Source organism: Chrysemys picta, chromosome 8 (assembly GCF_011386835.1).
Source record: "Chrysemys picta bellii isolate R12L10 chromosome 8, ASM1138683v2, whole genome shotgun sequence".
Taxonomy (NCBI): Eukaryota; Metazoa; Chordata; order Testudines; family Emydidae; genus Chrysemys; species Chrysemys picta.
The window spans coordinates 36,866,296-36,892,109 of NC_088798.1; the positions used below are offsets into that span (position 1 = coordinate 36,866,296).

The window sequence follows — 25,814 nt, forward strand, 5'->3', positions numbered from 1 at the left end:
AGAATGGTTTAACCTTTGGTTCTCTCTGTACTCTGATCTGATCAACTCTAATAAAGGGATAAATATTAATCATGCTTTTTAAAGATATGGGATTTGTTCATATGTCAGATGTACATTGTCTTCATTTGATTTTTCATTATCTCTTTTGTGAATAGACATATGGGAACATTTGACCCAAAACAAAATCCCAGATTGGGATGACACCAACTTTGGTAGAAAGTAGGAAATATAGGCCTGCCTCTGAATTTTGTGGCTCACCCCACACTCTAAAATAGGAGAAACCCAATGTCAAATCTGAAGACTCCTGAATATTTTCATAGGAGGTTGGTGATAGTTTCAAAATCCAGGTCAGGGTCATAGTGGGCCATAAATTAACTTTGATTATTTAAAATATAAACAAGCCAAACACCTATCCAAAATAACTTTGTATTTCATCCTGTGCCAACAGTCAGCAAAAAAGTATCCAAAGTCTCAGACTGTTTCAGACTCCCTTGGGAGGTATTCATCACTGAATCAATATGAAGCAAAGGACTGGAAAACTAAAAAGATAAAGCAAGGGGGGTTTATTCACCTGTACCTTTCAGAAGCTGCTGGCAGACCTGCCTCAGTCTCTCAGAGTCTCTCTCTGTCTTGTGGGGAAAGGGGAATATATAATCTATGCCCTATTTCCCAGCATGGCTTGCCAGAAGCTAGGACTATTAATATGGCACTCATGGCAGATTACATTCCCCAGCCTATGCAGCTCTCCTAATTCTCAGGGAGACTGGTTGGAACTGCCAGTAGCCAGCCTTACTAATCCCTCACTATTGCTTAGGGTAGGGCAGACACTGCCACTATTCCAGTGCCCTGCAACTGTGTGTGTGCTCTGCATGAAGAGGGGCTCACAAGGGAAGGAAAAAGCTCTTTACACCCTCACACCCTTAGCACACTCATTAAAAGAACCAGACACAATGTCACCATTAGGACATAATGTACTTAAGACTCTATAACAGAAGAGTTACATTAGGGAAAGGGCTAATCTGTAGCAGGCAGGCAGATTTCATAACAGCTGACAAATTTTGATGATTATGTCTTAAGGACAAATTCCAACTAAGATAAACAGAAGACAAGTGCTGTAACATGTATCTTACAGAAACAGCTGGGGTAAATCATTTTCATGTACAGATATAATATAAGCCACAGTCACACTTGAATAAAATGTCTAGAAAACACAGTGTATGGTACAAATGCAAAGTAATTAGTGTGTCTGAAAAATGCATGAGTTGGAATTTGCTAAATGATTAAACTGGTACATTTTAAAGTCCCTATAAATACTTAATTATTGATACTATGAGTAAAAGATACAATCTCTTGATGTTACTTTTCAACTCTTACTGATACTCAAAGTAATCCATCTTTTATTCATGTAAATAGTTCGTACATACAGTCAATCACTAGTAGAAAAAAACATTCTCAAATTCCCTAATCATGTCAACAGATCCTAATGTAACATTTTCCACATTTGGGAATCAGAGTGTTTTATTTAAGGAAATCAGTCTGGCCATGATACCACAAAGCACAGCCTGAGCAGACATCAGTTCCAAGAATCAGATGTCAAAGTGCTCCCTCTAATGTCCCTTAATCATCACACCGATTAGTGGCTGAATAGTGATGTGATTAAAAACACTATTGCCATCGTATACCTATTCATACTACTAGCATTCTACGTATGTTCCGCCGATTAGTATTTGAATAGGGTAGCGATTAGACAAACATCTGCTATTGTTACCTTTTCAGAAAAGAGCTAAACTTGCATATGTACACACACACACACACACACACACGAACAAATAAATATTTAGCAAAGGTAAACAATAGATTTAAGTTATAAAGATAATTGAATTGATTTCCTTTAATAAGTGCTCTCTATTTTACAATATTTAGGAATATTTTTATAAATATACTATATGTTTCATTAATACAGCTTTGGAGCTGGTCAAATTATTCAATGCAAATAATTTATTCAATAAGTTTCCTGTTCACAAGTTACGGGTAAACTGACTGATATTTATTTATTTGTAATTTGAACAATTTATCTTTCAGGCCACCAGTTATCTGTGAACAGTTTATTTAGATTATTCTCTAACTTTGGTGTACAACTGGTCACCAAAGTAGCATATTTTTCCAGCTCCCTTACTGGACAACAAATATTTAAAAGAGGAGAGAAACAGCAGATAGCTGCAAATGGATAGTCTTTTCTACCCTTACTTCCATGTGTATATGGAAATTTGTACAAACAGCAGTCATTCCTCAAACATTTGTATTAATAAAAACTCATTTGTGCAAATTTTCACAAACAATTACACAGAGACAAAGTGAAAAGCTGTTTGTCATTTGAACAAGTATTTATTAGTACTCAAATAGACATCACCAGATACATCATGTAGCGTATTGCATGTCTTGGCCTACAACACACTGTACAAACAGACTTAGTTTGTACTTTAACATGTCACAGAATAAGAAACAATCAATCTGTTTATATTTCCGATACTTGGGAGGAGCTACAGAAAAATTAAATCAAATTGCTTTGACCCAAAGTGATACCCTGGCAATAAACAGCTGCACTTAAAAATGGTTTGGCTATTGGAAGATGTTGATCAGGTTTAGTAAATGCAAGCACAAAGAACAGTGCTACTACTGCCAGAAGTTCAATACAGGCAAAGGCTATGGCAATTAACAACAATCCAATTTCCCCCTTCTTGCCTTTTTCTTTTGTTGAATTACGTCCAACTTTTCCATCTGAAGCAATTCCTAATATTGTTCTATACGTACAGCAATAAAATGTATAAGCAGTTTCAAGCAGTGTTTGAGAATAAATCCTGAATTGATGGTTTTGATTATATCCTCTTCCTCATCAAAACCTCTCCTCAATATTCACAAGCCTCCTTCAGCCTGGGGCACAGAATGTCCTGTCCCACTGAACTCAGATTTCTCCAGTGAGTAATAAATCATAAAAAAAATATGTAGGGTCAAAAAAAGTTTTTGTTTACACCTGTGCACCTCTCTCAACCCAATGGGGTCCAATAGGTCTAAATGAGGACAAAATTTGGTTCATAGATATTGAAATGTCTCCTAATATACACCCAACAGAATAAAGTATGCACTTCTGGTGCAGTGTTTACTCAGCTAAGAAGCCTTTGGCAGGAAAATGTGAGATACCCTGAGCAATCCTGTGAACAGAAATAGTCCCTCAATAGGGCCCACAGATCTCAAATTAGTGTCATAACTCATCTCCTTCCTAGGTTTTTGTCTACTGGTAATTCAAAGACAGTAACACAACCAAAACCTCAGCCTAAATTTCTTCCTCAAGCATGGCTTTTTTTAGGATGACTACCAGGACTGCCTCTGTCCTCCCTCTGGCTCAAAGAAACACTTCCCTTGTACATCCTGGTTGGAAATTATCGGTTCCACCTGCCAGCAAGACTCAGTGTAACTATCTGAATCTTTAATACAGGTGTTAATCACCTAAATCTCAGGTGACTAAGCAAAAGAGCCCTGCAGTCTGAAAGCTGTTTTATAAATACCAATGTATTATAGGGGACGTTGACTGCCTTCCATCTACTCATAGAAACCAATTTTAAACAACAGCCTAGTTGTCTGACACAATAAACAAGTCACAATATTCACTTAAAGCACAAGGAACCTTCTTTAAGGAGAATACATTTTAGCTTTTTCGGTGCTTGGAAGGATATTAACATTTAGTTTCTACTTTCAGGGCAACCAAAAATGTCTCAGAGCAGACTAGGAGTTAAAATTTTGTTTGTGTGATTATTCTGAGAAAATATGTAAGTCTGCCATCTGGAAGGATTTTAGACATTACAAAGTCACTGTGTGCATGCCTCAGCAGATGCAGCTTTTGTTCACAGAGTTTTGAGGGCTGTTAATTTAATTAGTTCTGTATTTTCATACACCCATCCTTCCCCCAGTGGTAATTCTACCCAATCCGCATCAGTATAGCTTGATGAAAAACTGATGCTAAGGGCCAAATTCTGACCTAATGTAAATACAAACAACAGCAATTACCAATGGTCTTCAAATAGAATTAAATCTGCTTATAAACAGGTCAGAATTGGATCAATCACAGGATGACTATGAGCTACCAATGTGATGTTGCTATGAAAAAGACAAATCGGATCCTACGATGTATTAGGTGAGCCATTTCCTCTAGAGATAGAGAAGTATTAATACTGTTGTACAAGGCACTGGGAAGACCTCATCTGGAATGCTGTGTAAAATTCTGGTCACCCATGCTCACAAAAGATTAATTTAAACTGGAACAGGTGCAGAGAAGAGCTATTAGGATGATCAGAGCAATGGAAGGCCTATCTTCAGAGAGGAAAGTGAAAGAGCTTGGCTTGATTAGTCCAGCAAAAAAAGAAGGCTGAAAGGAGATACGATTGCTATCTATAAATACATCAGGGGCTAAATACCAAGGAGGATGAAGAGCTATTTACACTAAAGGATAATGTTACCACATGAACAAATGGATATAAGCTTGCCACAAACAAATTCAGGCTGGAAACTAGAAGAGGGTCTCTAACCATCAGAGGGGTTCTGGAACAGTCTCCCAAAAGGTGTAGTAGGTGCAAACAATTTAATTAGTTTTAAGAGTAAGCTAGACAATTTTATGAGTGCAATTGTACAATGGGGTTGCTTGTGGTAGTGGGGGGCAGCATTCAACAGCCCTAAGGCTCACTCTCAGTTTCTGTCATATATGCCTAAAACTCATATTTCAGGTTGTCAGCGAGCCGCTGGCTGGGGCGAGGAAGGGATTTTTTATCCCTTCCCATTGTATCCTGGGATGGTTTGGGTTTTTTTTAAATCTCCTTCCTCTGAAGGGTCAGGGATGGCCCTGGCTAGAGATGCGGCATTGGGCAGCGTGGGCCTGGTCTGAGATGGCACCAAACATTTTTCCCCAGGTCAGATTGGCAGTGACCTTGGAGTTTTATTACCTTCCTCTGCATAAGAAAATAAGAACAACCCTACTGGGTCAGACCAAAGGCCTATTTAGCTCAGTATCCTGTCTTCCAACAGTGGCCAATGCCAGATACCCAAGAGGGAATGAACAGAACTGGTAATCATCAAGTAATCCATCCCATCGCCCATTCCCAGCTTCTGGCAAACAGAGGCTAGGGACATCATCCTGCGTAATAGCTATTGATGGACCTATCCTCCATTAATTTATCTAGTTCTTTTTTGATCCCTGTTATAGTCTTGGCCTTCATAACGTCCTCTGGCAAGGAGTTCCACAGGTTGACCGTGCATTGTGTGAAAAAATACTTCCTTTTGTTTGTTTTAAACCTACTGCCTATTAATTTCATTTGGTGGCCACTAGTTCTTGTGTTATGAGAAGGAGTAAATAACACTTCCTTATTTACTTTCTCCACAGCAGTCATGACTTTATAGACCTCTATCATATCCCCCCTTACTCATCTCTTTCCCAAGCTGAAAAGTTCCAGTCTTATTAATCTCTCCCCATACGGCAGCCATTCCATACCCCTAATAAATTTTGTTGCCCTTTTCTAAGCCTTTTCCAAGTCCAATATATCTTTTTTGAGATGGCGCGACCATATCTGCAGGCAGCATTCAAGAAGTGGGCATACCATGGATTTATATAGAGGTAATATGATATTTTCTGTCTTAGTATCTATCCCTTTCTTAATGATTCCCAACATTCTGTTTGCTTTTTTGACTGTCGCTGCACATTGAGTGGATGTTTTCAGAAAACTGTCCACAATGACTCCAAGATCTCTTTCTTGAGTGGTAATAGCTAATTTAGACCCCATCATTTTATATGTATACTTGGGATTATATTTTCCAATGTGCATTACTTTGCATTTATCAACATTTAATTTCATCTGCCATTTTGTTGCCTAGTCATCCAGTTTTGAGAGATCATTTTGTAGCTCTTCGCAGTCTGCATGGGACTTAACTATCTTGAGTAGTTTTGTATCATCTGCAAATCTTGCCACCTCACTGTTTATCCCTCTTTCCAGATCATTTATGAATACATTGAATAGGACTGGTCCCAGTACAGACCCCTGTGGGACATCACTATTTACCTCTTTCCATTCTGAAAACTGACCATTTATTCCTAACCTTTGTTTCCTATCTTTTAACCACTTACCAATCCATGAGGAACCTTCCCTCTTATCTCATAACTGCTTACTTTGCTTAAGAGCCTTTGGTGAGGGACCTTGTCAAAGGCTTCTGAAAATCTAAATACACTATATCCATTGGATCCCCCTTGTCCACATGCTTGTTGACCCCCTCAAAGAATTGTAATAGATTGGTGAGGCATGATTTCCCTTTACAAAAACCATGTTGACTCTTCCCCAACAAATTATGTTCATCTATGTGTCTGACAATTTTGTTCTTAACTATAGTTTCAACCAGTTTTCCCAGTACTGAAGTTAGGCTTACCAGCCTATAATTGCTGGGGTCACCTCTAGAGCCCTTTTTAAAAATTGGCGTCACATTAGCTATCCTCCAGTCATTTGGTACAGAAGCTGATTTAAATGATAGGTTACAGATAACAGTTAGTAGTCCTGTAGTTTCACATTTGAGTTCCTTGGGTGAATACTATCTGGTCCTGGTGACTTATTACTGTTTAGTTTATCAATTTGTTCCAACACATTCTCTAATGACACCTCAATCTGGGACAGTTCCTCAGATCTGTCACCTAAAAAGAATGGCTCATGTTTGGGAATCTCCCTCACATCCTCAACCGTGAAGACCAATGCAAAGAATGTATTTCGTTTCTCCGCAATGGCCTTATCATCCTTGAGTGCTCCTTTAGCATCTTGATCTTCCAGTGGCCCCACTGGTTGTTTAGCAAGCTTCCTGCTTCTGATGTACTTAAAAAAATGTTGCTATTACTTTTTGAGTCTTTGGCTAGCTGTTCTTCAAATTCTTTTTTGGCCTTCCTAATTGTATTTTTTACACATTTGGGTCACTTGCCTGGATTATCTTGTTAATCTCACTTAATCATTTCCCTGTCACTGGGGAGGGCTCGAGCACTGGGGCACTTTGGTCCCTCCTATTCTTTGCCTGTGGCACATAATAGTCTAGTCTCCTGTGGGTTCTATTACATTTTGATTGTTGGGTTTAGCATGTGAGTGCCGGGCCTGTAATACACGGGAGTTCAGACTAGATGATCTAGTGGTTCCTTCTGGCCTTTGATTGAGAAATTTACCTGCAAACAGCTTCCTATACAATCAATTCCCATCCCTCCCAATGTTTGTTTACAATAGCTTCCTTACATTAAGAAGGCTAAAGGAGGATTAAACAATTCTCTACTCTTTGATTTATATTAAAAAGAGCTATAGATGGTGATCTGGAGAGTCCAGAAAGGCAGAGACATTTTCATTGAGTTTTTGCACCTTACTAACTCCACCCATTTAACTGGATACCAGATAAAGTTTTGTTTTCTTGCTTGTGTGGGGGGCTTTTTGAAGCAAGAGGGAATGTATGGGGGGGTTGTTTGTTTTTAATATAATTACGCAAGGCTGTGACAGGGAAAAATGTTTAACAAAGTTTTAAAATAGGGACTATTTTCTGGATAGAAATGCAAAACTCCCTTCAAATTTTGTACTGGCATTTTAAAATTTTGCCCAATTTATGAACTAAAAATAGGAATTTTTAGCCGATAGCCACACAGTATAACTACCGCATATTACCATGCAAGTCCATTTTTAAAATATGAGTTATAACTGTTTATAACTAAGGCTTTGATCACACAATGAGCAACTTGTGGGCAGACACCTGTACCTGTACAGAGTCCCATTGAACACAAAGGATCTTCACACAGGAGCAGCACCTTCCCCAACCCCAGAATTCAGGGATTATGTAAAAGGTTCAGCTAGAACCCTGAAAAAATGAAAAGTTACATGATGTCTAAGATTCTGTTTCAACTTCAATCACCCACCAAGGTCCACAAATGCATCCTGGGGTTGAAAATGTTTACACATCCCTATAAGTTTAAGAGCATCAGGAACTTTGAGTGCGTACTAGAGGTACACTTGCCAAGGGGAGGAGGCAGAAGCAGGAAAGTGGGGCATTTGCTTTAGATATTTCACTCCTATCAATGAAAGAGGACATAAATATAGCAGGTATTTCTAAAACATGGTGAAATGCGGAAAAACCCCCATACAATTGGATATCATAATAGAGACTACACTCAACAGAATATATAGCAAGGATAAATATTAGTTCATAGGGGTGGAAGTGTAATACTCTACCTAAAAAATTCCATAAAACCTAATGAGATAAGTCATCTGAGTTGAGAGGACTATCCTGCACAATCTGGACGGAGACAGTACAAATACATGACAGGCATCCTTGATCAGGTGGGAAATCAAAGAGGCAACCATTAATAAAATAAAATGTAAGACTTAACAACTACTATCATATAAAACCGGTCAAATATCATATTGGAACAAAGAACATACCTAGATCAATAAAGGCAGTGTCTAAAATAGCAGGGACATCCAAGCATTCAGAAAGTTTATAATGAAAAATTCTATTTCATGCAAAGAGAAAAAGGGGCATAATTTAAAATCTGGGGCCAGATTCTGATCTCATTTACACTGGAGTAAATCACTGAAGTCAGTGCAGTTACTCTCAATTTCCAGAGGCATAATTATATGGATGCTTAACTATGTGGGAAATGTAACTCTGCATTTTCTGACTTTTTTCCAACCTTAACAATGAATTAATATTTTCCAGATCTATCATAAGTACAGTACTTACTGAACCGCTCTTATCAGCATTCCTTTTCCACTGTTTCTTGTCTTGTTTCTTTACTGCACTTGAACATAGAGTTGCATGAGTTTTCATACGGGGATTTAAACCCAGAAGGTTCTGTAGAAAGAGAAAAGAATATTTTAAAATTCAGATAAAAAGCTCAAAAAGCTAATAAAATTTTTAAAAAAATAAACAGTGCTCAACTGATCCCACCTCACCAAAGCACAAATGAATGTTTTACAATGTTAAAAAACAGACAAAAAGCAGGACTCAACAATAGATCAACTTCAAATGAATTTGTTTAGAATCTTTCCTGTTCCAGTTTATACGTTCTAGATTTTGAGTATTTGAGGTACTGCTACATTTAAAAAAAATAAAACAGTATGACATCTAGTGGCAGCTCCAATCTGAATTTGTAATAAATTCTATTGTTGTATGCTTCTTACCTACCGTATATACATACAACATGTAATTCTTTTTCATTATATTGCTCTAGGTAAAACCCTACATTTTGAGAATAAAGACCGCACAGTGTTGCTTCATCGTTTCTAATCCCTAGGAACATGCTTGTATGTCCTACTGAGAAGCTATACAATGTAAATTAATTCCTTCTCTCTCAATAGGTTTTCCTGTGGTATAGCACAAATAAATGTTTGGAACATAGAAATAAAAGTCTTCATTGATCACTTCAAGACTGCGCTCAAAATCAGACAAAGACAGACAATTAATTTAATCCCAGTTCTTCCAGTGACAAGGGTTAATATTAGGGCTCTCAAGCGATAAAAAAATTAATCACGATTAATCGCACTGTTAAACAATAATAGAATTCCATTTATTTAAATATTTTTGGATGTTTTCTACATTTTCAAATATATTGGTTTCAGTTACAACACAGAACACTAAGTGTACAGTGCTCACTTTATATTTATTTTTTATTACAAATATTTGTGCTATAAAAACAAAAGAAATAGTATTTTTCAATTCACCTCATACAAGTATGTAGTGCAATCTCTTTATTATGAAAGTTGAATTTACAATGTAGAATTATGTACAAAACATAACTGCATGCACAAATAAAACAATGTAAAATGTTAAAGCCTACAAGTCCACTCAGTCCTACTTCTTGTTCAGTTAGTCACTCAGACAAACAAGTGTGTTTACATTTGCAGGAAATAATGCTTCCTGCTTCTTGTTTACCATGTCACCTGAAAGTGAGAACAGGTGTTCACATGGCACCGTTGTAGCCAGCGTCACAAGATATTTATGTGCCGGAAGCGTTAAAGATTCATATGTCCCTTCATGCTTCAACCACCATTCCAAAGGACATGCATCCATGCTGATAATGAGTTCTGCTCAATAATGATCCAAAGCAGTGCCGACTGACACATGTTCACGTTCATCATCTGAGTCAGTAGCCACCAACACAAGGTTGATTTTCTTTTTTGGTGGTTTGGGTTCTGTAGTTTCCACATCGGAAAGTTGCTCTTTTAAGATTTCTGAAAGCATGCTCCACACCTCATCCCTCTCAGATTTTGGAAGGCACTTCAGATTCTTAAACCTTAGGTTGAGTGCTGTAGCTATCTTTAGAAATCTCACACTGGTACCTTATTTGCACTTTGTCAAATTTGCAATGAAAGTGTTCTTAAAACAAACAACATGCTGGATCATCATCTGAGACTGCTATAACATGAAATACATAGCCGAATGCGGGTAAACAGAGCAGAAGACATACTATTCTCCCCCAAGGAGTTCAGTCACAAATTTAATTAACGCATTATTTTCTTAACGAGCGTCATCAGCATGGAAGCATGTCCTCTGGAATGGTGGCCGAAGCATGAAGGTGCATACGAATGTTTAGCATATCTGGCACATAAATACCTTGCAACGCTGGCTACAAAAGTGCCATGCAAATTCCTATTCTCACTTTCAGGTGACATTGTAAATAAGAAGCTGGCAGCATTATCTTCCATAAAATGTAAAAAAACTTGGTTGTCTTACTGATTGGCTGAACAAGAAGTAGGACTGAGTGGACTTGTAGGCTCTTCAGTTGTACATTGTTTTGTTTTTGAGTGCAGTTAGGTAGCAAGAATAACTACATTTATAAGTTGCACTTTCACAATACAGAGATTGCATTAAGGTATTGTATGAGGTGAATTGAAAAATACTATTTATTTTGTTTATCATTTTTACAGTGCTGATCGCAGCTTTTTTTTTTCTCCACCGCTTTCTGTGCCCCGAAGAATGAATGACATGATGGCGGTAGAGCCTGTAATTTTGGGGGGTATAACTCATGATTTTTGACTGCTTGGGCTGGTAATGTTGCTTCGAAGATGGTCTTTGGTTTCAGTCCAGTTCCAATCCAGAGAGGGACTAACAGGTTAAGAGAGGAGAGAGGTGTTGGATATCAGCAGTGGCCACTAGGGATCAGCATGTGTCCTGAGAATGCTGGGAGTTCAGGTTTGCAGGGCACAATTACTCTCCTTCTGGTGAATGGGGCAGAGATGTGCTGACCATGGAACCCTAACTTCCTTCTGACCATGAGAGGTCTAGCCCCTGCCCTATCTCTTCCCCCCAATCTGAAGAGATCCCAGAGGGACCCACAAGGTGAAGGTAGCCACGGGATCGCTCAGGCAAGGCAAGCCCTAGGCCTCGTTCCGCACCAGCTGCTGCACAGCCCTGACCCTGGGGGTGAGGGAGATTCACTTCCCATTCGGGCCCAGGTTCCCCCTTCCATCTGGAATTCAGCCAAGCAGTGACTCCACCCGTCCCCTCCCCTCTGGCTGGGATACCAGAGCTCTTATTCTGAAGTGATCTCACTGAAACCGACTCCACAGACAGACCTCCCTCACTTCCCCACCCCATGACCTCCTCCTTCTTTCCCTTCTCATACTGATTGGGACCTCCTCCCCCAACCCCACAGACTGCCCCAGCCATCAGAAATTCCCCCTCTCTTTTATTGTCCCCTCCCCTCACTGCAGACGGATCTGGGGCTCCCCCCGCTGTGGAATTCTCCGCTGCTTTCTGCGCCCCGAAGAATGAATGAAGCGGCGGCAGTAGAGCTGCCGCCGAAGCACCACCAATCGTGGCTTTTTTTTTTTCTCCGCCGCTTTCTACGCCCCTCGGCTTTGTGCGCCCGAGGCAAGTGTCTCACTCACCTCACCCTTGTTATGGCACTGCCGATCGGTTGTCCAGTGCCACTGACAGCCTGACCAGCAAGTGGCTGAAGGACTGGCTAGAACACCACAAATGATGTGTTGTGATTGGCACTCTCTCAGTGAGGGCTGATGGACTGATCAATCAAGGTGTTCTTAATATGAAAATCTCATATACTAATTAAATGAATATTGTATGTTTAATCTAGAATCTGACTACTAATTTACTCAATAAAATGTAAGATTGTTACCTAATTCAAAAGCCTTGCTGCAAACAGATATACACAAGCAATTATAGTAATTTCTTTCTTTTTTAAAAAAATTACAGAGAGGTAAAGTATCTAAGCGACCTGGGAGCCGAAACCCAATTTTCAAATGTGTCACCGAAACCTAAATCCCATTGACTTTCAATAAGTCACTCTAAGAGCCTAAATCACTCAGATACTTTTAAAAATGTTACCTCATATCTTTTACAGTTGTGTAACACAGTATTCTTAGTTACGAATATTACAATTATCTCAGCAGGCTCTGAAATGAGTTACACATTTCTAGTAATATACTGTAACAGATGTACTCCTTTGGGTATGGATCCATTTGGTTTAAAACTTGGAATAAATGTTGGGGTAAACCAACAAAGGAAGAATACACATATGTACATGATCTTCATTGCCCGCCAAATACAGGAAAACTCTCAGAAGCAAAATCAGGACCTGTACGTCGCCTTCATCGATTTGACAAAGGCCTTTGACTCTGTCAATTGTGAAGCCCTGTGGAAGGTGCTGGCCAGATTTGGCTGCCCTCCAAAATTTATTAATTTCCAAAGGCTTCTTCATGATCAGATGACTGTCACCGTTCTCTGTAATGGCCTGCAGATGGACCCCTTTTGGGGTTAAGCAAGGATGCGTTATTGCCCCAACCCTCTTCTCCATCTATTTAGCAGTCATTTTGGTCCTCGTTAAAGACCAATGGAGTTGACATCCAATTCAGAATGGGTGGGAAGCTTTTTAATCTTCGACGTCTCTGCTCGAAGTCCTTAGGGCGTCCATTACTGATCTTCAGTATGCTGATGACTGTGCCATCCTCGCGCACACTGAGAATGACCTTCAGTCCACACTGGATTTTTTTGCACAAACTTAATGAAGTCTAGGACTCTCACTCAGCATTGAGAAGACTAAAGTGCTCCATCAGCCTGCTTCAGGCATTCCACATGACCCACAATAAATCACCAACGAGGGACAGACTATGGAGACAATCGAGCACTTCGGTTACCTCAGTAGCCAACTCTCTCAAAACGCAAAAATTGACAGTGAGATCCAGCACAGGATCCAGTGCACAAGTGCTTCCTTTGGAAAATTGCTTTCCCAGATGTTTTCACAGACTATGGCCTACAGCAGGACACCAAATCCAGGTCTATGAAACAAATGTTATTCCTACATTCCTTTATGGATGCAAAATCTGGGTGACCTATCAACAGCACTTCAAGAGTCTGGAGACGTTCCACCAACGATGCCTCCAGAAGATCCTTTGCATCAAGTGGGAAGATTGCTGCACTAACACCAGCATCCTCACTGAAGCCAATGTCACCAGCATTGAAGCAATGATCATCATGCACCAGCTCCCCTGGGCTGGACATTGTGTGCAGATGCCAGACTTTTGCCTTCCAAAACAAGTCCTCTACATGGTCAGAGATCCCGTGGTGGTCAGAGGAAATGCTACAAAGACACACTGAAAACGTATCTCAAGAAAACCGATGTGGACATCACAAGCTGGAAAGAACAAACTACCAACCAATCTCAATGGCACCACATCCTCCATCAGGCAGTGATCCACTTTGAGGAGAAGCTGTGCCTTGCCCTTGAAGCCAAAAAGAGAGAGAGAAGGAAGGAAAAAGAAAGAACTTTCTCCCAGCAGGCATCTGACCTGCCAGGAAATGTCTGTACCTACTGTGGGCAGATTTGCGGTTCCAGGATTGGACTCCTGAGTCATCTCAGAACCCATATGTATATCTGTGGTAGAGATTATCCTCGAATTGAGGGACTGCCGATGATGGTGGCAGATTAATGAGCAGAACAGCTCCATGGTACCATTTCTGACTTCCTTTAAAATTCACTTATGGGGGGGATGGCAGGAGGAGAGGCGACCACTAACAATAATCCATGTCAGTGACTTGCTTGTTAGTGTCTTGCTTGTGCAAGATCAGTGCTTTACAAAGGCTAGATTATTATACTATGTGAAGGATATTGGTTGGGTTCCCTGAGATCTTTTCTACTTGGTTCCCCAAGAACTCAGTTCAGCTCCAGTCTTATCACTTTGATTTTTTTAATCTGGCATACAGCAAAACTATGCTGAGTTGAGGAGACTCAAGAGTATGGGGGGTGAGTATAGGGCATATCACACATTTAAAGTTACACAGCAAACCTAAAAAAAAAAGTTAAACTTTGTTAAAAGTATTGAGACACCAGAAGGGTTAACTAACAAAGTTAAGACTGAAAGGAGACATTGCCTGAAAGAATGCCTGTCTTAGCTTTGCAATTTTGAATGAAAGATTTGGATGGATTTTTAGTAGAATTTAAAAAAAAACATTTATTTTACATATACTGTACTTTTTACATTTTAAAAAAATGTTTGTTTTTAATTTAGCTGGGTTTTGCTATGTTGTAAACAGTTTATACAAGAGACCAAATAAATATTTTAAACTTGCTTGGCTTAGCCTTGCCAGCTGAGCCTTTGATTTTTTTAATATGGTTTTATATTTCTGAAATTTTCCTTTTGTAAATTGCAAGTTTGAGCAGATGACACATCTGAGACACTTACATTTTTAAATTGCAATTTTTTATTTTTTATTTAGATTTTAAGTAAGTTTTGGTTTTGTGTGTGTTCGTTTTTTATACAGGCAAGATAACATTTTTTGCCTGGGCTCTAATAATTGCTGTATTTTCACAATGTTTTGTTCTACTGCTGTTTTTATTTTATTTTTGTATTTTAGTTATTTGAGATTTTAGTAAACTTACTGTTACACATAACTTTTTTTGACAGGCAGTTTTAACTGCTGTGTTATTTATTTATTTTTAAACTTAGCACTATAATTTATTTATTAATGTTTGTGTACACACGTGCGCCTAGGTTATATCCCTACTAGTACATATGGAAGCAGTTAAGCCATGTAGAAATCTCTAATTTTTAAAGTGATTTTAACTAAACTGTTCATAGTTAAACAATGTAAATTAGATTGCTCCAAATATGAGAACAGCTAACACAACTGATTATAGACACATTATTTGGGAAGGGCCCATTTTTCTGAATGGCTGTGAATGCTTTCAGAGGAAAAAGACAGTGGTGGTATTTGTCACCATTTGACCTCCCTCTTGCATAATTTGTTTGATTACTAAGGATTTCATGAGCATGGCTACACTGAATTTTACTACCATAACTAGGTTTTATTCTTCAACTCAGCATTTTTTTAAACCTTTCACTGTTCTTTTTAATACTTTATTACTTTTACTACCGCTATTTAGTCCTCCAAGCTCTATCGTGTTAATTTATATAAGCTTCTTTTAATTGTACATTAATTTTTAAAAAATACTTTAATTTTTTAATGTTTAATAAAAGACTTTTCAAGACCTTGCTAGCTACTAAATTTTCGGATTGTAACTCTGATTTGTTAGAGCATCACATTTTTAACTGACTTTTTCTTTGTAGCTTTAAGCTTATCTTTTATGTCTTTTGCATTTTTTAACTTAGTACCTAAATCAATATACGTGATTCATAATGAGTATATTTCCATCTAGAAAGCAATGCATGATAAAATGAAAGTGTGTTTTAATAGTGTAGGCCTGGCTTGACATGAATAATTGAACATAGGTGAGAGCTCATTTCTTGGGTGACAGGATTAGGGAGGTAACTGGATCAGCAGACTGGACATATAGAATCCACTAGCTAAGCTGTACAAACTAAATTCAGTTCTTAAAGGACAGCTACTTTTTACTTTGGCTATATGGAAATAGGCAATGGACATTATGTTTTCCCTGACCTTTTAGATATTTAGGTATTTTATTTAGGTATTTTTTGTTTTTGTTTTTTACAACTTTGATTTGCTTTTTACGCTTTTTGCATTCATTTCCTAACATGGTACATGGTAACGTTTTAGCCACCAGAAATAATCCTTGTAAGACTGCTGCTTTGATTTGCTTTCTTTACTGTAGAATAAACAAACAAAAAACTTGATATTTTTTTCATGACTACCAATTGGCTCTATTTTTTTGAAAGTTTCAGTGGTATTCAACTGATTTTTGCTGTACTCTGCCAATTTTTAAGAGGAAACCTCCAACATTCTCTGTCAAGAATTTTTTTTTAAATAAATTCTTTAAAAATTTTAAATACATTCTTGGAGTTCCTTTTTCACCCAGTCCCAATCTCCCTCTAGCACTTCTCTGGGGAGTCTGTACGGTCCGCCCTTAGATTTAAACCACTTCTTCAGCATGGTACTAATTTTCTCATATTTAAATCCTTTAAAACCTTTCCAATGCCATTTCCCTTAATGTTAGGTTGCGACCCTTATACTAAGGGATGTATATGTTTCCTGCCCCAGACAAGCGGATCAAAGTCATGGCACCACTACGTTGGGGTTCCCCCAAGACCTCTTCCATATGGTTCCCCAAGAACTCAGTTCAACTCCAGTCTCATCACTCAGGTTCCTTTATTTGGCATACAGCAAAGCTACACTGAATTGAAAAGACTCAAACATAGGGGGTGGGTATAGGGCACACCACATAGCCAAGGTTGCATAGCAAACCTCTTCCTTTATATACATTAACATATTACATTGCATTTACTATACATTGCATTACATGTTTTAGGACTGGCTTGGTTAGTTTGTAGGAACCAATTCTTGTACAGCATGCTCTGTCCACGTACTGTCCATGTATGACTTACTCTTTACCTCCGCTTTATGTTCTGACTTATCTTGTCCATTGTAAATCATTCCCCCTTATCTTAGCTCATATGGATATTCTATTTCCAATCTGCTGATCCAGTTACCACCCTAATCCTGTCACCCAAGAAATGAGGTCTCATCTATGTCCAATTATTCATGTCAAGCCAGGCCTACACTATTAAAACACACTTTCATTTTATCATGCATTGCTTTCTAGATGGGAATATACTTATTATGAATCACGTATATTGATTTAGGTTGCAAAGTTCTAAAATGTTATAAACTGCTCATGTACAAGAGAATGAGTGACATATAATGATGACTGATTTTTTAAATTTTTTTGACAACTGTGATAAATGGTTATGTTGATCTATGTAGGGACAGTAACATTACTTCTGAGAATAAATAAGCTGGAAGCTATTCATTAAATGTTTATTGCTACACACATTTAAAAGTACACACAGTGTAAAGTGTTGAACTAATCTTCTATACAATTTAATGAAAATGTGAGGATAATGAAATAACAAGATACATTATGGTGAACAATATTTCAGTAATTTGATATAATAACCCAAAATTTAAAATTATTTAAATGTAGTCATTCTGGACAGGAATTCCTGGCTCCCAGTCTCCTAGTCAACCATACTCAGAGATGCAGGATTTTCAAGTAAATTGAACAGAAGACTTGATAAATCAGGAATTGCAGGTATCAGAGGGGTAGCCGTGTTAGTCTGGATCTGTAAAAAGCAACAGAGAGTCGTGTGGCACCTTTAAGACTAACAGATGTATTGGAGCATAAGCTTTTGTGGGCGAATGCCCACTTCATCGGATGCATTCACCCACAAAAGCTTATGCTCCAATACATCTGTTAGTCTTAAAGGTGCCACAGGACTCTCAGGAATTGCAGAGCTCCAGTACAGGCTTTTGATCTTAGGTAAGTCACTTAGTCATTCTGTATCTCAATTTCCCCCATCTGTGAAATGGGTATTACACGAAACTGCAACTAACTCCAGTCTCATCAACCAGTCACCATCCAACAAGGTCACAGGGTGCTGTGGCAATTAATTATCTACTTAAATGTCTATTCAGCACTGTAAAATGTAAAGCTGCTGAAGTAATAAGGGTTATCATATATGTTCTAATAGCAATAGGATGGCCGGTGTGAGTATTTGATGGGACTGAGAGGAGAGAGACACTCTTGAGCTCCTTCTTTGCTGGCAGTGTTTGAATGTCCTGGGTGTCTTTTCACCTCTATCTGGACAGCAGTGGGAGACCTCAAGCCATAGGATGGGGGAAATGGAGGCTCGACCCTGCCTCAATTTCATGGACAAAGGCAGGTGCCCCTTTATTGAAATATCAATTCCTCAACCAAAGGAGAGGACATCGCAGCAGATTCTGGCATGGCCAAGTCCTTTGTGTATGGCTAGACTGAGGCTAAGGGTAGCCTACCCCCTTTGTATTGGGCTTTGAAGAATGCCATATACCACACTGGGCCAGTTACTGCTGTGATTTTTGTTGGTTTCAGATTGTGTTTATATTAAGTGGCAGAGACTTTTCGACCATGTCACTGTGTATCTGTAGCACAGTAACTGTTGCATCTAACATCATTGATACACCAATGTTCTTCTATGATCTCTTCTAAAACCCATATGCTTTTCTTTCTCTATGGACCAAATGTCAACCACAGTGTAAACAGGCACAATCCCATCAACTCTACTCAGCTTCCAGTTTTAGTTTTTATGACCTCTAGACTTAGAATTAGGCCTGTTTGTTGATCAGTATCTGTTCTGGTTCAGTGTGTCCCATCTTTCTGCCATGGCTGATGCAATTCTCTCCTAAAAACCTATCTTTCCTTTTGACTATAAGCTTTTGACTGATTCTCTTTATATTTTAAGATGTTTTGATATGCAGCAACTTCTATACATGGCACCACAAATAGTACTGTACTACAGAATATCATTAGCAAGGTAATCTTAGAAAACCCATCCTGACAGTCAAGCTTGGTCTATGAAAACTAGCAGCAGGTATCCCCAATTAAAATTTGAAAAAAAATCAAACAAAACCTAGAGGGGTTTGCTCATTACAGAATGAAAGCCCTTTTAGAATGACAGCAATGTCCAGACATAGTAATCAGCAGGAAAAAGTTAATCCTTTGGTCCCTCTGCCTAGTTCTCTGTGTTACACACACAGCTACAAAAAAACCACAACTCTCACTGAAATCAGTGAGAGTTACACTGGTCTAACAGTAGAAATTGTGCCTTAATATTCAGTAACTCCTCTTACTATAAATAGATTAACGACTAAAGATAGATTGAGTACTCAGAGTGTAAAAACTTGCTGTCAAAGACAGTAATGTTTCTATCACATGGTGCAATACTGAAGCAGTATAAGTGGAGCACACAGAAGAATCCATAATGTGAATAAATTGTTTTTAGCGTCCTCTCTAGTTCAGACCCTATAGACAACTAGAATGTCACTGGACAAATTCATCATAGGCCTAAGAAGGTACAACTCCACTGAAGTCACTGGAGACGCAACGATTTATATAAGCAGTAAACTCGGTTTTATGGGTTATTTTGTTTATTTATAAATACAAAAACATACTTAACTAGATTAGTCCCTACAAATATGGTATACTGCATCTTACTCTTATTGCCTGACCGAACATCCTTAGCTAAACTGCTTTAAATGTATCAAATAAGATTTGCTAGTAGGGTAAGGAATGCATGTGAAGAGCAATTTAACCCAGCCCATTCCATTAATCTACCCAATTTCCTTAAAAAAAAGAGTTATAATATCTCTCACAACAAGAAACATAAATGTATTACCAGGTATATATCTTTACCAATTAGCATAATTGGAATAATTTTACTGTTTCCCTAAAACTAGTGAGCATTCTGAACAGTTAATTTCAGTACTGTATGAGTATTGATATACTCTGAGAAACGAGTACCTGAGGTTCCCCCCCAAACTGACATTTTCTACTTCATTTGAACTTGAAGTTAATTTCATAATCAAGTACTAGTCACCCAAATGAAAAAAATAAGAACTCAGATTAGGAATATTTGTTTTGGGGAGATCAGAAGACACACAATACTGGGTACGAATTACCCAAATTTCCCAAAAACCCTGCAGGAAAAGAGCTCTTCAACAGCTTAGCCCTTCCACCATCCTTCCATCCCCCCACAAATAAAAAAAGAAGTTACAATGCCTGTAGGAGAGAGAGGAAAGAGAGACCTTCTTCATTAGTCAACGTCAAATTTAAAAAATTGCAAGATTTAAAATAGCATTTTACCATACACATCCGCTAAACCACTCAACTGATTTACAGATCTAGAATAAAGCATACATAGAAACCATGAGCCACATACAACCCTCAGTCCCCATGCATGATTCTCATGGATATAAAAATGAAAGTTTCACTATGAGATGAATGAGGAAACTGTCTGATCCCATGAGAAGTCATAATCCAGGAAGAAAAGTTAGGATTTCAAAAATACAACCTGTGAAACCATGCAAATATCAGTATGCTCTGCTTTGCCAGTGACTGTTTCATAATTCAGGAAATGTGGGTAAGTCCATGTAGTGGCTTTGCATATTTCTATACTAAGAAACAGATTTTCTGCCCAGGAAAAAAATATTCCTCTAATGGAATATCTGATGGTTACTTTTTGGAGGATCACTCCTTACTTCGAATATATATTTAGCTAATGAAGGCCAAACATATGAAGAGATGACATCTTTTCATCTGCAGCTACCTAAATTTGGACTGTGGTGTTTTAAAACCCAAAAAAAGAACAAGGAACCCCATTGTTGATGGGGTAGCTTGTAGTAAGTACATTATAGCAGTGCTCCAGTGTGTGTACTGCCTGCCTGTTGGTATTAAAAAAGCATTGAGGTATTATATTTTTTCCCTGAAAGCCATAATGCTTTGGAATTTTCCCATCTGACAGGTCACCTCTCCCACGTATGAGGATGCTGCGGTTGTGATCACTTGATTGAAACCAAATCTTAAATTAAAAAAATTTAAAAAATTGGACACTTGTGGCCATTAAAAAGCCTATGATATTTTTCACAAGAATAGGTAGTGTTAGCCCTACGATATTCGGGCACAATTCCAGGTATGTAATTGCATTCTGCTTACCTACAATTTCATTCATATATTGTAATCTTCACTTCCTATGCATTCCTTAAGAGCTGGCACTTTTTATCCGAGAAGTGATGGGTGAGGCCACTCCTTCACCCAGCAAATAATGATTTAGAATACTTGAGAGAAAGACACTATACACATTTCAGTCATTAAGCCCTCTATAGTTTATCACAGTATAGAGCCAATCCCTTGACATGCTAAAAGGTTTATTCTTATGAATAGTGCCAGACGTTTAGAAAGTAACTGGATTTCTTCTGCATGGCAATACTACTGTCTTATAACAATACAGAGATTTTTATTCTGAAGGATCCCCAAATACTCTGCAAATACGTCTTAATGTCAGACTTCTGAAATCAAGTCCTCAAAACTCGGAAAATTCCAGAAATTATGAATGTCCCAACAACATTAACCAAAGATGTTGTGTAACATAAGATGTAGATTAAAAGTTAATACATTGGTGTGTTTCTGTGCGTGTGCGTGTATATATATATTTTTTTTTCACAAAGAAAATAAGGTTACATGATACTATAATACCAGCATATATGCATATGGTAGCAAGACCTGGATCACTTACAGCAGGCATGAGAAAAAGCTAAACACCTTCCACACCCACTGTCTTTGCCATGTTCTAAATATCAAGTGGGAAAGCAAAGTTCCTGATACCAATGTACTTGCAAAATTGCCAAGCCTAATCACTATTTTCAAACAGATGTCTCTGTTGGCTTGTCATCTGCATTGACTGGACAATGGCACATTCCAAAGGATCTCCTGTATGGAGAACTTGAGGATGGCCACTGGGCCAATCTAGGCTCAGATTCAAGGAGTTTGCAGGAGGGACTTGAAAACTTTCAACAATTGACATTGGAAGCTCAGAAGATGCAGCTAGCAAGGCTATAATGGAGGGCTGCACTACGCCGCACCAGTGAGTGAAAGAGAGTCTAAGGGTATGTCTACACTACGAAATTAGTTCGAATTTATAGAAGCCGGTTTTATAGAAACCGGTTGTATACAGCCGATTGTGTGTGTCCCCACATAAAATGCTCTAAGTGCTCTAGTCGGCGGACCGCGTCCACAGTACCGAGGCTAGCGTCGACTTCTGGAGCATTGCACTATGGGTAGCTATCCCACAGCTATCCCACAGTTCCCGCAGCGTCCGCCGCCCATTGGAATTCTGGGTTGAGATCCCAATGCCCGGATGATGCAAAACAGTGTCGCGGGAGGTTCTGGGTACATGTCGTCAGGCCCCTCTCCCTCCGTCACAGCAACGGCAGACAATAGATTCACGCCTTTTTACCTGGGTTACCTGTGCAGACAACATACCATGGCAAGCATGGAGCCCGCTCAGCTCAGCTGAGCTCACCGTCACCATATGTCCTCTGGGTGCCGGCAGACGTGGGACTGCATTGCTACACAGCAGCAGCTGCTAACTGCCTTTTGGCGGTAGACGGTGTAGCATGACTAATAGCAGTGGGGCTGGCAGCCGTAGGGCTGCATTGCACCAGCCCCTTGCCCTTTGGTAGAAGATGGTATATTACGACTGGTATCCGTCGTCGTCATACTGCAGTGGCTGTCAATCATGGGCACCTGGGCAGACATGCTACTGTCTCGATGATGATGGCTATCAGTCGTAGTATACTATTTTCTGCCAATTGCCCAGTATTGTCTGCTAAGCACCCAGAAGAGGCCGAGGGCGATCTGGGTGCTGGCAGACGTGGGGCTGGCAGACGTGGGGCTGCATTGCTACACAGCAGCAGCCCCTTGCCTTTTGGTAGAAGATGGTATATTACGATTGGTATCTGTCGTCATCGTACTGCAGAGGCTATCAGTCATGCTGCACCGTCGGCTGCCAGCTTAAGATATAAAAAATAGATTTGTTCTGTATTCATTTGCTTCCCCTTCCTCCGTGAAATCAACGGCCTGCTAAGCCCAGGGTTTTCAGTTTAATCTTTGGGGGGACCATTCTGTGTGACAGTTGTTTGTGTTTCTCCCTGATGCACAGCCACCTTTCTTGATTTTAATTCCCTGTACCTGTACCTGTACACCATGTCGTCACTCGGCCCACCCTCCCTCCCGCCCTCCCTCCTTCCCCTAGTCCGAGAGGTGGTTGAGAGAGAACAAAGCGCAGCAGGCCTGAAGCACTAATAGTGCGTCAGCTTCATCTTCTGGCCCTGTGCTTACATCTGCATTATCTGTGATAAGGACCGTTGCTCAAGAATTGGACTTTTCAGCAACTTGCAATGCTGTTGCATAACACATAGTAACTGAACTGCTTTGCCACTTACAGCATATTTAAGATGGATGGTTACTATTCAAGCATATAGCAACAGAGGATCCTGTGGCACATTTAAGACTAACAGAAGTATTGGGAGCATAAGCTTTCGTGGGTAAGAACCTCACTTCTTCAGATGCAAGTAATGGAAATTTCCAGAGGCAGGTATAAATCAGTATGGAGATAACGAGGTTAGTTCAATCAGGGAGGGTAAGTTGAACAGCACCTCACCCTCCCTGATTGAACTAACCTCGTTATCTCCATACTGATTTATACCTGCCTCTGGAAATTTCCATTACTTGCATCTGAAGAAGTGAGGTTCTTACCCACGAAAGTTTATGCTCCCAATACTTCTGTTAGTCTTAAAGGTGCCACAGGACCCTCTGTGGCTTTTTACAGATTCAGACTAACACGGCTACCCCTCTGATATTCAAGCATATGTGCAACATGGCCTGATTAGTGTTGTTAGCCTAACAAACTTTTGGAATCTCTTAACTGAGTGCTTGATTTCTCAACCTTAACATTGCATTAATGCTGGGTTTTTTGCATTTAAATTCTCTCAGATTTATAAATGCAAAGTGAAGAGAAGAGAGTTGAAAAACAACAAAATATGATATTTGTCTTGCAGCTATTACACAGACTACTGGCAAAGACAATGGAGTGTGTACTGATAAATTCCTTGAAACAGAGGTATTTAGTAGGACATCACCTAAAAAGGTAGCTGATCCTAGCAAAGGCTTCTTTGACCTGAGCCTATGCAAAATAAGGCCTGTATCAAGCAAACACTTACACATGCTTTATTTTGAATATGCAAGTTCTCCCTTTGAATTCAATGGGACTATTCACATGTTAACATTAAGCACATGCATGTTTGCAGGACAGGAGTCTAAACTGCTTAAACAAATTCAATCCCATTCTACCTCAGAGCGGAGTTCCAAAGTCTGACCCTCCTCTGAGGACACCATGCCCTGCCACCAGACCACATTTTGAATAACTGCTTTCACATGGTATATGTCAGCTTTCACTGTACATTCAAAATCACAGGGAAATTCAATTCAGGTTAATATACCAAATTCAGCCAAGGAATAAGCAACCAAAATTCTCATAGACCAGAGATGATTCTGGCATTATGTATTCATTCTATTTGCCAAAAATTCAATTTAACTTATCTATTAAAAATAGAAGAAATGTTTAAATTTCAGTGCATTCATACTACTACAAATACATTTACAATTTAACTCACATTTCTAAAGAACTGACAACTATACATTTAAAAAACACAGTAATTTTAACATTTAAATATATTTAATCTTCCCTTTATACTATGCACCCTTGTTACCAAAAAACTATTGACAACTGTTCTCTGATCATGAAAAAGATCATGATGCACAAAAAGAATAAAAGAGGTGGCAGCCTTAACTCCAAATTCCTTGACTGTTGTGAAACATTGTAATCTTAATTTTTAATCAAAGAACCAATTTAAACCCTCAGAAACTATGTTGACAGCATATACTTGTGTAATGGGACTTAAACTTCTTGTCTCCATTCCCTCACATTTTTCTATACAAGAATCCCTTGTCATCGAGTTGTATGACTTCTCTGTTGCACAAGGAACTCACAAGAGCTTTGTAACTGCTCGCTAACTCGTAGGTAAAGTTATTTAATTGAATGGTTCACTGCCAATAAAAAAGGATTTTCTTGTGTGTGCATTTACATCTTATAATATACTGCTGAAAAATAAAAGTATTTCAAGAGGAAATACAGATCTAAACAGAAACCAAATGCTGTTGTTTTGGCAATTACATTTTTCAACCAATACCATCAGTGTGCACTGCTTTTCTTTACACTGGGAGTAAGTCCTGGACCCCCACCTCCCCAACAGCCAAACTGCACTAATTAAAGTGCCCATTCTATAAAAAAGTACAGGTGCTTGCTTAACACAAAAGCAAACTTGCCTTGGAGATGAGTCAGTTAACAAAAAGTGAATGTTCTATTGACTTTGTTCATGAGAGGAATTAGCATTGACGTTATTGCTGTATTAAGTTTAATCATCAGCAAAATTAGTGGAACTTTGGCCAAGCAAAGCAACATTCTGAAAACTTGTTAAAGGTGATTTCCAGCGTCTAATAAATAAACCTCATCCACAAACCATCCACAGTGACAAAATGCATACTGTGGGTCTTGAACATGAAGTGCTCGAAAAACAGATTGCATAATCATTTGGACTCTGTTCCAAGAACATGTCAAATGTCCATCAGCATAGAATTTCTAACTCCCAGATGTTCCATGAAAAAGTCCCAGACTAAACTGGGGAAAAAACTTTCTTATGTTATGATTGAAGTGCAAACATAAAAATGACAATAGTATCTATTTAATATGATGCAAACCAAACAAATAATTCATTATCAATTATGTCTTGTAGAAGATATACTGCATTCAGCAGACCCTGATCATAAAATAAATAAGAGTCCACAGGTAGGAGGGGAAAGGAAAACAAATACGGAGAGAGGGATTGGTTAATCATAA

At 38.8% G+C, this 25,814-nt stretch overlaps 1 protein-coding gene across 15 annotated transcripts in view; it reads right to left on the reverse strand.

Annotated features, from left to right (window-relative positions):
• DPYD (dihydropyrimidine dehydrogenase) overlaps positions 1 to 25,814 on the reverse strand; it is a 612,292-nt gene that overhangs the window by 556,131 nt on the left and 30,347 nt on the right. For all 15 annotated transcript variants that reach the window (XM_065555590.1, XM_065555591.1, XM_065555592.1 and 12 more), the window contains one exon: positions 8,791 to 8,901. In XM_065555590.1, the coding sequence (XP_065411662.1) occupies positions 8,791 to 8,901 (111 nt within the window). The remainder of the gene's footprint in view (positions 1 to 8,790; positions 8,902 to 25,814) is intronic.